The sequence below is a fragment of the Rattus norvegicus genome, chromosome 8, assembly GCF_036323735.1.
Source record: "Rattus norvegicus strain BN/NHsdMcwi chromosome 8, GRCr8, whole genome shotgun sequence".
In the NCBI taxonomy this organism is placed as follows: domain Eukaryota; kingdom Metazoa; phylum Chordata; class Mammalia; order Rodentia; family Muridae; genus Rattus; species Rattus norvegicus.
The window spans coordinates 41,805,995-41,818,125 of NC_086026.1; the positions used below are offsets into that span (position 1 = coordinate 41,805,995).

The 12,131-nt window shown below is 46.7% G+C and overlaps 1 protein-coding gene across 12 annotated transcripts in view; it reads right to left on the minus strand.

The window, feature by feature from the left end:
• Foxred1 (FAD-dependent oxidoreductase domain containing 1) overlaps window positions 1-12,070 on the minus strand; it is a 28,508-nt gene extending 16,438 nt beyond the window's left edge. For 6 of the 12 annotated variants that reach the window (XM_063265417.1, XM_063265415.1, XM_063265416.1 and 3 more), the window contains exons 1-11: window positions 11,845-12,070; window positions 10,872-11,092; window positions 9,957-10,070; window positions 9,577-9,695; window positions 8,487-8,581; window positions 8,089-8,190; window positions 6,614-6,690; window positions 6,258-6,418; window positions 5,986-6,115; window positions 5,697-5,801; window positions 224-5,478 (exon numbers count right to left, since the gene is read on the minus strand). In XM_063265417.1, the coding sequence (XP_063121487.1) occupies window positions 5,224-5,478; window positions 5,697-5,801; window positions 5,986-6,115; window positions 6,258-6,418; window positions 6,614-6,690; window positions 8,089-8,190; window positions 8,487-8,581; window positions 9,577-9,695; window positions 9,957-10,070; window positions 10,872-11,092; window positions 11,845-11,929 (1,464 nt within the window). In that variant the 5' untranslated portion in view covers window positions 11,930-12,070 and the 3' untranslated portion in view covers window positions 224-5,223. 12 annotated transcript variants of the gene reach the window in all.
• Between the last annotated feature and the right edge of the window lie 61 nt (window positions 12,071-12,131).

Genomic DNA, 12,131 nt, shown 5'->3' on the forward strand with positions numbered 1-12,131 from the left:
CCTGGCCACCACCCGCAGCTCAACCCGGACACCCGAACCCCCTCAGACCGCCGTGAAACCCTGAGCCTCGGTTTGTCCCGTGTGTGGGCAAGGGGACGAGGAGAAAACTTCTGAAAGGGAGGCGCAGACTTTACTTTCTTTCGGTACGGTAGGGGAAAATGAGGCTTCCTTTCCCCAAGTAAGGTGGGCAAAGAAGATGGGCCAGCCCCTAGGAGGTCCATACCTTTATGGGAGGTGGGTCCCATTAATGTTGCCGCCCACTGGCCGGAATCAGTCTGGCCAAAAATGCCTCAGGGCAGGGATTTCCTAGTATCATTTCAACAGCATTTCGGAGGGTGCCAAAATAACTGCAAAAAAGGGGTGGCTAGGCAAAATGTTGGTAAGTCCTGATGAAATACAGTCCTCTGTCCCCACTTCCTAGAGCTTGCTGTGAGCTTTGTGAAACTCCAAGGAAATAATACAGCACTCAGTATTTCCTGCTATCGAAGTTTTATTAAAATACCAACCTAAAAACAACTCACATGAAATGCTGCAGGTGAAGGAGTATTAATGGGCTGGTGTAAAGCCTTATTAGCCCTCTCTGTTTCTTTTTCTCTCCATCCAGCCAAAACTCTAACTTGTTCTGAGGGAGGAAGTTGGTGCTGTGGGGCTGTTCATGGGTGATCTTTCTAGGTTTACTCATCAAATTTATATTCTCTGGTTGCTGGTGTTGTGAGATGAATATTCATAAGAATTCCTGGAAAGCAACTGTGTCTGCAAAGACTGGTTTACTGATTAGAACTGCAGTGAGGTGGAGAGACAGGAATATTGTCTGTCCAGAGGCTCACCTTAGCTCAGCCAGCTCTAAAGCCCACTGAATAGCCAGCCATTCCTTGAGCAGACCCTTAGCTGCCCAACCCAAAAGCTATCATCAGATAACACCTGAGTCCTACAGCAAAGCTTCCCCCATCTTGCTGTAACTGACTCTGCGATGTACCCACCAATGTATCTTAAACTTGGCATGATTTATGACTTTGTTCTGCAAAAATTTAAAACTTTGTGAAGCTACTCCCACACCGGAACATGCAGTTTGGGGTAACCTAAATCTATATTCTTGGGCCATGATCACCCAAGTGTGGCTCAGGAATAAAGCATTCCTTCTCTGTTAGGGATAAAAGCTTTAGGGAAAGAGCTGTCTCCCCCCCCACCCCCCCAGCAGCTGGACACCCAGCAGTTGCTCACACTTGGTGGATGGCTCCTTGGCGAGAACATTTCTGTTCTCCCTTCAGCTTCTGCCCAGCTGTGCTTGTGAAAACTGCCAGTCTTCCAGCCAGGTTCATTTCTACATCCTCCCCTCCCCTCCCCTCTCCTTCTCCTCTCCTCTCTCTCTTCTTATTTTTGTAAAGATGGAGTCTTCAATAGTCTAGCCTAGCTTCAAACTTGTAATTAAAATGACTGAACTTTTTTGATCTTCCTGACTCTTAAGTTCTGGGATTACAGGCTTGGCCACTCTACCTGGACAAGAGACTGAGGCTGGAGTGGCTAAGGCCATCTGCTGCTCATCCTGAAGACCTGAGTTGATTTCCTGCACCCATACCCAGTGGCTCACAGTTGCATGTAACTTCAGCTTGAGGGAAGGACTCCCTCGTCTGGCCTCCTCCCTCCCCCGCATACATACACAAACGAAATGAAGATTTTAAACATTATCATTGCATGTGTATAGGTCAGAGGGCAGCTTTTGGGAGTTGGTTCTCTTCTTCTACTTTGTTGAGGTAGGGTATCTCTTGTTTCCACCACCCTATATCTCCAGGCTGGCTGGCTCTTGAGGTTCCAGACAATTCTCCTGTCTCTACTTTCCCTGACATATTGAACCCTGGGATTGCACACATATGCAACCATAGCATACATTTTAACTTGGGTTCTGGGGATTGAAACTAAGTTGTCAGGGCTAAATGGCATTTTGAGCCATCTTATCTGCTTGAGGAAAGCCTTTCTTCATCTGCCCTACCCACAAATCCCTTTGCCCTACCTCTCATTGTAGTATAAACTCCCTGGGGCCAGGAAGGGTCTTTAGGGTCCAGCAGGAATGCTTTGATGGGCACTCAAGAGTACAAGACAAGGCGTGGGGTTGCTGGCTTTGGGGGCAAAGATGAGGACCCCTCACATAGTTGAAAGGGCAAGGCAAATGCAATCATAAGGGTTTTCCCATGAGACAAGATTAAAGCCCTGCAGAAGTAGAGGGTTCCTTAAGAGTTAATGATTATAACATCTATCTCTTTGAACCCTTAGACTAAGGCTGTGTTGAAGTCACTATGGGACACTGTGAGTGTCGCTGGTTTACATGGACTGATCAATCGAAGAGAGCCACAACAGGATGAATTCAAACTGAATTCATATATAAATGAAGTTCTTTTTTTTTTTTTTTTTTTGGAGCTGGGGACCGAACCCAGGGCCTTGCGCTTCCTAGGTAAGCGCTCTACCACTGAGCTAAATCCCCAGCCCAATGAAGTTCTTTATATGTCACCTTTAGCAAGTCAAATACCAAATACCAAAACTTATCTGATTTAGGAGCTATCTTGAAAGAACTATTACCTGTTGCTGTAAATTTAAAATAATACTTTCTTCTATCCCACACTAGGTCTTGGCACCGCAGTGCCCCAAGATATCTGATGGATACCTTCATCTCAGTCAGCAAAGTCTCTCACCTGCTTTGTTCTATCTCATATCACGCTGCTGGTGGCGTCTCTCTGAGCCTGGCAACAATCTCTCTCCCCATCCAGTTCCCAAGGCAGGTATACACATGTCTCCAGCCACCACATACTCTCTTGAACTTAAACCGCCACATGAAAGAACACACAACACAATAACCTCTGATCCAATTGATAAGATATAATTGCCCACCTAAACATACAAAGCCCTGGACATATACATCCCTTAAGAATATTCATAACAACCTGTAAGTGTACAGAGAGGGATCTTAACATCCACCTCCATTTTCTCCTAGCTGCTTCTCTCCTCTGGTTCCAGTCTCCTCTCTCTAAAACTTTTCTCCCGCCCATCCTTCCTTCTCGTCCAATGACAGGCCTCATTCTATCTTGTACCTGCCTTCACCTGTATGACATCATCCTACAATCACCTAAGCAATTCTCAACCATGGGAGATGTCCCGGTTTGCCAGACCTATCTCCTGACTATGATATGCAAAGGCTGAAAAAACCTTCAAAGGAATAACCCCATAAAAATCTCAGATAACAATCACTGACAAAAGCTACTTCAAAGCTTAGGTGCCATTACTCCAGATTCATGGCAGATACAAACATTCTGTTAAAATTCTGCTACAGGGCACCTCTATAATCCAGGGCTAATTTATAATCCAAGTCTCTGATTTTTCCTCTTTAACCTAAAGCCTGTCCACGCTGTTCCTGACATGATATTTCAGCATTATCTTCTGGTGACTTTTCTTTTGCTTACTGCCTCATTCCTGGCGCTCTTCAAACCACACAGGCTTTATACTCCCAGCTGGCCCATCTCTTCTCCTGTCCCCTCCCCTATATGATATCTACCTCTTTTACTTTTTATTTACTCCAAAGGACTTCTGATGAAGGAGCCATTTTCCCAAGATTTTCTACTCTACTATGTGCCTTAGATTGCATTCCCTGGTCACCAGTGAGTGCTAGGTGCTGAGCCCAGCTGGCATGGGACATTTCATTCTGGTGCCTACTTCTTGGTCTTCATGATTCCGTATCACTGGATTTTCTCCTGCCTCATGGGTCAGTCCTTCAGCGTTCATCTGTTTTCTCTAAATGTCAGTGGATACTCCAGCTTTTTAGTTGTCCCTACATTTTGCTCTCCTTTGGTGATGCTGTTCTGTCACCTGTCCACCCAACTAGTGCAATCACCCATCACACCTCCCACAGGCACTTTCCTTTCAGTTTGTCCCACATCAGACTACTCATTTTGCTGTTCCCTCTGTCATTTTGGTAAGAAGCATGGTACTTGTTTAGCTGTTTAGCCAGAAAGCCGGGAAATACTGACTCCATGTCACATTGGCATTGTCACATCATTCCATGTGTTTCCCACCATGACTGCTAAGTAGACTGAAACAGTCTTTATCTAGAGCCTGCTTTCCTGCTTTGCTCTCTGACTCTATTCTCTACAAGGAAGCCAGTGACTTCCCCCAGATCCTCTCTGCTGTTGGTGCTGAGTATCAAACCCGGGGCCATCCACATGCTAAGCAAGCAATCTGCCGCCTAAAAGGAAGATCTGATCATATTGCTTCCATCTTTAAAAATCTTCTGCTGGGTCTCTGCTGAGATGAAATCCAAGCTTCTCAGTGTGGCTCTTCAGATGCTGGCTACTTTTTCCCCACAAAGCTCCATGATCCACTCAGAAAGCCACTTTGAATCCTGCTATAGACTGAATGTCAGTAGCCAGAAGCTGGAGCTTTATAGAAGTTGACTAGATGAATGACTCCATTTCATTCGCTAGAACCATGGTTGCCGTAGAACTCAGGTAACAGGATACAAGCTTGCAAACAAGATGTCTCCCACAGAGAATTTAAGAAATACTCTCAAGAGGATGAGGTTGTCTTTTTTTTTTTTTTTTTTTTTTAAATACATGAGTATTGTACTGTCTTCAGACAGACTAGATGAGGGCATCAGATCCCATTACAGATGGTTGTGAGCCACCATGTGCTTGCTAGGAATTGAACTCAGGGCCTCTGGAAGAGCAGTCAGGGTTCTTAACCATCTCTTCAGCCCTAAAGCTGCCTTTTTAATGGCACAATACTTCAAATGCTTCTACTATGAGAAGAAAAGTGGGAAGAATATAAGGCCAGAGAGAAGGGGTTAATCATATACATATGTTGATTGAAGAATAAGTTATTAGACAAGTCAATAAATTTGGGTCAGGCTATCCTGGAATGCTCTGTGCCTTGGCTCTGGTCAGATTTCTCTGTATCAGCACCAGGAAGGAGGCCAGTCCTGGGCACCATGCCCAGGATGCCAGCTGAACTGTTTGGGTAGTGAATCAGCCTAGGCTACAATCAGCCCTAGGGTCCCACTGTGTTACTTTCCATTGGCCTGGTCTCTGTGCCTTTGTTTATTCCATTTCAGAGACACTGGGAAGAGGCCTGGTTTAAAGGACGGTGAGGAAAGGGATGTATTCCTGGCACAGTTCTGGGGAGACTTGGGCAGTGACCAAAGCCAACATGAGACAAGGCAAGGCCCAGAGAAGAGTTTCACATTCAGAGAATATTGTGCTCCTGTAACTTCTCTCCTAAGTAAAAGCGGGTGAAGAGGAAGGGGCTCATATCGATGGTCTTAAAGTGACCCTCTAGTATCATTTCTGCCACAGCTCGACCGATGCCAGGTGCATGCTGAAGTCCACGACCACTGAAGCCCGTAGCAAAGTACATGTTGACAACTAGTGGGTGGGGGCCCACCACGCCATTCTGGTCAAAAGTATTGTAGTCATAATAGCCAGCCCAGGCACTCTGTACCTGCAGGTGCAAAAGATGCTGAGGTTCTTGGTAAAGCCACATACATGCTCATCCCACACCCTTGCTCAGGATAATCTGCTAAAGGGTTCATGTGGTGGGATAGATCCAATAGGTTCCTTAGCAGTTGTTAGTTGGAAGGAACACAACAGGTCAAAGGGACTAAGATGGGCTGTTTGATAACCAAATTCTAACAGAAACAATTATTTCCCATTAGTTACCTTCAGAGTCTTAAAAGATGGCACCCTCTGGACCAAATGGGGCCACACTTTGTTCTGGAAGAAGTCATGGTCCACTTCCAGATTTGTTGGGTCTGGTTCTTCTTCCTAAGTAAGAGGTAGAGGCAAGGTTTCCACGCTTCTTGGATATGAGGGCAAGCCAAGATCTGATTCCTATCATCAATCCCTTCAGTGGATTCCAATTCCAACATCAAGGACAGCAAAGCCTTGCTCCCCAATGGCTTGCCTCTTTAATGACAGCTTGTTTATGTCTCCTTGAAAATTAGTTTACCTCAGTAGGGCTACAGCCCCCTAGGTAGTTGCTGCCCAATCCTTCCCGTCGGAAATACACTCCACTGATGTCTGCAACCAACGGTGTCTCCAGACCTGGTCCCTGCGGGCAGTGCCATAAGTGCACATACCTGTCATGATCAGCAGAGTTATGACATTGCAGAAATAACCCTCACCAACCCTGTGCCCAAATCACACTCGCACACAAACAAATACATCCTAAACTTTTGTATCATTTCTTTTCCATCCCTAGCTGTCCTAAGAAGTAGCTACCTTTTCCTTGGCTCCACAGGTAGCTTGGTGCCCTGGAGGGTGCCAGGAAGTCCCTTTCCAATACCAGCCAACTCTGCAATTTGTCCAGACCAGGCTCCTGCGGCATTGACCACTACAGCACATTCCACTGGCTGATACTCCAGGCTCTTGTCCATTTTCACCTGTAGGCACCAGAAGGTAAGAGGAAGGAAGTCTGGCTGTATGTGAGTGGGATAAGGGTACGCAATGGATCCTGACAGGCTTATTTTCCCTTGAGCCTAACTTTATCAGTATTGGGAAGCAGGTAGTATCTAAGTAGATTATCTCCCTTCTTGCCTTCTACTCTAGTAAACAGCACACTGCAACTTGGGACTTACGTGGACATTGTTGATCCTTCTCAAGACTACCTGTTCCCCAGTTGGAGTCTCCATTTGGTTAGATGAAGTGATGAAACCTGCAGGAAAGAAATTTAAAAATAAGCCCTTCTGGAAGGGTTAGCTCAGGGGTAGAGTATATTATACCTAGCATGCATGGAACCCTGGGTTCTAGCTCTAGAATTCCCATCAACATGTATTGATGGGCCATTTGGGGCAGAGCTTTGAGTGAGCTGGACTTCCTCTCATGGAGTCAGGGTCCATGTTTCTCCCCCAGGATTCTCTCCCTAACTCATTAACATTTCTTGTAGGCAGGAAGGAGCCAAAGTCTGTCTGATGTCTCCTGAGCAGATGCAGAACAAGTTTCCCTGGATAAACGCAGACACAAAGACACAAAATGGTGGTTTGGATGAGAATGGCCTTGTAGGCCTATATTTGCATGCTTAGTCCCCAATGATGAACTAACTGTTGGGGAAAGATTAGGAAGTATGTCACTGGGAATGGGTTTTGAGGTTTTTTTCAATGCATTTTTTTTCCTTCTTCTTTTTCTTTTTTTCGGAGCTGGGGACTGAACCCAGGGCCTTGCACTTGCTAGGTAAGCGCTCTACCACTGAGCTAAATCCCTGACCCTGGGTTTTGAGGTTTTAAAACCGTACTAGGCCCAGTGTCTATCTTTCTCTCTGCCTTCTGCCTGTGGATCAGGATATAGCTTACAGTTACCTCTGCACCGTTTTTGCCTGCTACTAATGCTCCCCACCCTGATGATAATGATGGACTAATCTTCCAAAGCTCCATGCATCCTCTAATTAAATTTTCTTTTATCTGAGTTGCCTTGGTTGTGCGATCTCTTCAAAGCAAATGCAACAGTGATTTTACACACACACACACATACACACACACACATACACACACACACACACACACACACACACATACACACACACACACACTCTCTCTCTCCCCTTGAGGGAAATAGGGTCACACTGGTTTCTTTTGAGAAAGGCTCTCATGTATCACAGACTAGTCTCAGACCTCCTTTGTAGTGGAAGATGACCCTGAACTCCTGAACTTATTTTCCTGCCTGTAGCTCCAAGAGTTCAGGGATTACAGGCATGCAGCCCCATGCCCAGTTTATGGGGATATAACCTAGGGGGATGGATCTTAGGGTTTTTATGAATGTTAGGCAAGCACTCTGCCAACAGCCACATTCCTGGTCCCACAACCACCACTGCTTTTTCAAGGAAAGAAAATGGGAAGAATGAGTGCTTTCCCATGGACACTCAAGAGACATCAAGAAACCAAAATAAACTTGGCTACCCAGGAACAGGGCAGGATAGTGGCAAGAAAGCTGAACTGCTTAGCAGAATATAGCCTTTCACCTCAACCCTGGGTGAGCCTGTAAGCAGAAAGTCAGAGCCTGGGCTAGGGCTTGTCCTGGATGGAAGACATAAGGAGAGGAAACAAGACTTTGGACTCACGTGTCACCTCTCCCTGACAGAAAAAGACTCCCATTGACTGGACCTTTCGACGAAGACCCTGGAGCAAAGACCAGGCATCAAACCAACCTTCATTCTCCAACCCTGACATAAGAAAAAAGAAAACTCAATAAAGCACTGGGACCCTCCTTTTCCCAGTATACACCCCACACACTTCTTTAGGGCTTTAGAGGCAGGGAAGGTCATCTTGACCAACTGTACAAGAGTCCAGTCATGCTGAAGGCCAGAGAAGTAGCATGGTTTGGGGTGGGCCCTGTCACTCAGGAGGAAAGAGGTCCTCCTTCAGTGTGGAGATGGCACACTGAGACTTCCAACCCAAGGAGCCCTTCAATCCCCATCTTCAGGGAAAGAAAGCCATGTGCTGTGCAGGTGAACCTCACCATAAGATGCCAGAGCCACTCCCTCTGCGTTCATCCAGGGAAACTTGTTCTGCATCTGCTCAGGAGACATCAGACAGACCTTGGCTCCTTCCTGCCTAAGAGAAATGTGTACATCTCAGTTAATGAGTTAGGGAGAGAATCCTGGGGGAGAAACATGGACCTGACTCCATGAGAGGAAGTCCAGCTCACTCAAAGCTCTCCTCTTTTCTTTCTCTACACTCCTGTCTCTTCAGTACTCTCAACTGCTTGCCCCAGCCTACTCTATCTCCTTTCACAAGATGGTGAGGAACCACATTCCACTGTCTCCTGTAAAACACTTTCTTCTCTGCTGCCTGGCACAACCCTGTCCCTCAGAATGAGTGTCTGCTCTAAAACACTCACTGGCCAGGGAATGAGGGTGCCTGGAAACACTCCTACGAGCCAGTGTCTATTTTATCTGAGGCACAATGCCAGCTTCGCTAGATCTTGCCCCAGTTTCCCCACATGTAAAATGGGATGTTCTGATTAAATTAATGAAATGAGTTAGCATCTGCAAACATTTATCTAGCTTCACTAGTGAGATTCACAGCGTATCAGAAGAGAGCCTGTGCATACCACATCCCAAAGATGCCCAACCCTTAACTGACGAGAAGCTCAACGTGCTAAGGCCAACCTGCTGCCCACTTTTACTTACAGGCCACATTCAATTATTCCTATTTTTTGTCTGTGGCTACTTTTGTACAATAATGGCAGAGCAGAAAAGTTGAAACAGAGACAAAATGATAAGCAAAACCTAAAATATTTATTGTCTGGCCCTTTATGTACTTAGTTGATCTCTAACTAAGGATTCTTGTTAGAAGGCCAGTCCCCTGGCCACTCCCTAGAGATTCTGGTGTGTTGAGTCTAGGAAGTCTCTTACATGGGTGCTATGATCTGGGTTGTAGCCCTCCTCAAGAGGCCTTGAAAGTTTGAATAGGGCCATTTTCCTGATAATAAGAGCTACTGACAAGGAGGTTGAAATTACCTTCGGCTTCCCCATTCCTAGCTTGCTATAGGAGTTCACCAAGTATGTGAAGTCAAGAAGCAGCTCAGGGCACTGCTGGGCACCCACCTTTGCATTCTCACATTGCTTTCCAAGGTGGCAGCATCCTTTTCTGAAGCTAGCAAGAGACAGCCTGAGGGGTTGAACCGAAGTTCCACAGGAGGGGCGTCCACCACAGCTAGGTACTCCTGTGTGCAAAGCAAAAAAGTTGCTCTCCAAAGAGGCTGACATAAAAGGGAGCCTCCCTGGTCTCACTACAGCTCCAGGCGCAGTTGCCCAGATCAGGACAAACCCTTCTCTAGGCACTGATATTGGAAGGCAGTCAAGATCCCAATGCCTTGTTGCCTCAAACACACTACTTCTCCTTGGTTCCCCTGGCCAGCTAGACTCCTGATCTTTAGGCTAAAGAAGGGGCTCCCACCCCAGTCTTCAAATCTTACTGTACATACATTTATGTTCCGTAGAAAGTTGATTGAAAAGAGTGAGAGTTGGACATTCTCGGGAACAGAAAACTGCTGCCAAATCCCGCCCACAGAAGGCCCTGTGGAGGAAGCCCGTGAATACTGTGAAAAGAAAAACTGAGGTAGACTGTCACGATGTCATGTGTAATGGAATCCTGCAATGGAAGCTGTCAGTTATACATCTGAATGTAACGGGGGAATCATTTTTCAAGGAGCAAGTATGGGTAAACCTGTATGGAAGTCAATCCACAGCTAAGATATACAGTGTTTTAAATCATCAATGGCAGATGAACTGAGCAGAGGTCATCATAGGGCTGGGCATACTGGGACACGATAGTAATGGCCAGGAAGCCCAAGTGTTCGAAGTTAATCTCCCACAACTAATTTACAAGAAAGGAAGGAAGGATATACTGAAGACAAACATGAGATTTGCAGCTAACGGCCAACAGCAAACAAGAACAACCAAGACTTCATAAATAGTGGGGCCTAATCGAAGGCAGAGGCAGCTGTTTGCATGGATAATTAGCCAGATTACAAGCTGTCTTGGACAGACCTTCAGGGATGGAAGTACAATCGCCATGGAATCTGCTTCCGTAAGCAAAAGTCTAGGCAAATGTTCTGGAGCACATGGGTAATCCCAGCACTTGGGAGGCTGAGAACGGAAGATGTTGAGTTCAGGGCCAGCTTCAGCTGTATATTAAGACCCTGTCGCCAAAGAGATTAAACAAATCCTCGTCCCCTCCCCCAACAAAACAATATTACTGCCAAGGTTCTTTTTTGAGGGAGGAAGAACCTGGAACTATTTCTTAAGCTCCAAAGTCGAAGGAAAGCACAGTCCCTGCCCTTCGGACTTCTAACAGGCTGTGCCCTCAGTAAGATAACTATCTTACTCCCTGACCTCACCGTGTGGTCCTGTTCCACAACCAGCACCTGCATGGCACCTCGTCTACTCTCCAGCTTCTTCAGCCAAAAGGCCACAGACAGACCAAGAATCCCACCGCCGATGATGACCACATCCGACTGTTCTGGGGGCAGGTGGCTGGTGTCATACACCATTTCACATTGCTTTCCCGGCAGGATAGACTCAATCTTCTTCTTAAAGTCAGACACCTTTGTATCCCAGTCTGCAGGACATAGTTACAGTTAGATGGACTTAGGCTCTTCTCTACGTGCTTTGGGGGTTGGAGGATGGGCACAGGGAAAGGTGGGCTGAAATAGACGTTTGGGTTGGCACATCTCCAACGTCATTCTTTCTCATAAGATCAACTCATTCGCAGGGGTATTATTCCAACTTTGCTGTTTGGTCTTTGTCCCACCTGTCATGCATCTCCTCTAACAACTTCCTAAAATTACACTTTCTATTTCCCCGTCAAGCTAGGGTGACTCACATTACTTAGTTTTTTTTTTTCTTTTTTTTTTTTTCAGAGCTGGGGACCGAACCCAGGGCCTTGCACTTGCTAGGCAAGGGCTTTACCACTGAGCTAAACCCCCAACCCCACATTACTTAGTTTTACAGACCTTCTCTCCCTCCCGAGCCCCATTCTCAGATATTCAACTGCACATTTATCTCCACTCAGGTATACCAGGCCCAGAGAACACGAGTCCCCCTTCTAAAGCCGGGCACTTCTGTATGATCTTTATCCTTATCCATTACCACCAGCAACTTTCCATTTATTGTCCACTGGGAAGAGCCTCCTTGAGAACCATACACTTGGACTGGCTCTTTAACCTCTAGCAGGCAAGCCCACCCCTCTTCCCAGCTAACTCGATGCCCTGCCAGCACGAGGCAGGGGGTCGAACCTTGAAGGTCACGTATATGGAGGTTTTGGGCTCCCCAGAACCGCTAAAATATTTTCTCTGCTGCCCTCAGCTTTACCCAGAGTAAAGCCTCCTGTGCGTGTGCGTAGCCCCCGGGTAGGGAGGCCCGGGCACAGGCCAAGACGCAGCACTTTGCGAAACATGGCCTTACAGAGCCCGGCTTCTTCCAGCTTGAGGTGCCTGCCGCTCAGGCCGACTGTGTCTTTCTAGTCATCGGTCCGCGCCACAGGGAATAGACGCGAATGCGCCGATTAGCCGGCAGTGCTCTTTAGGCTCCACCCCTTCACGCTATAGGGAGCTAGCGCCTTGGGAGTCTCGCCCATGTTTGCTATTAGTTAGTCTTGC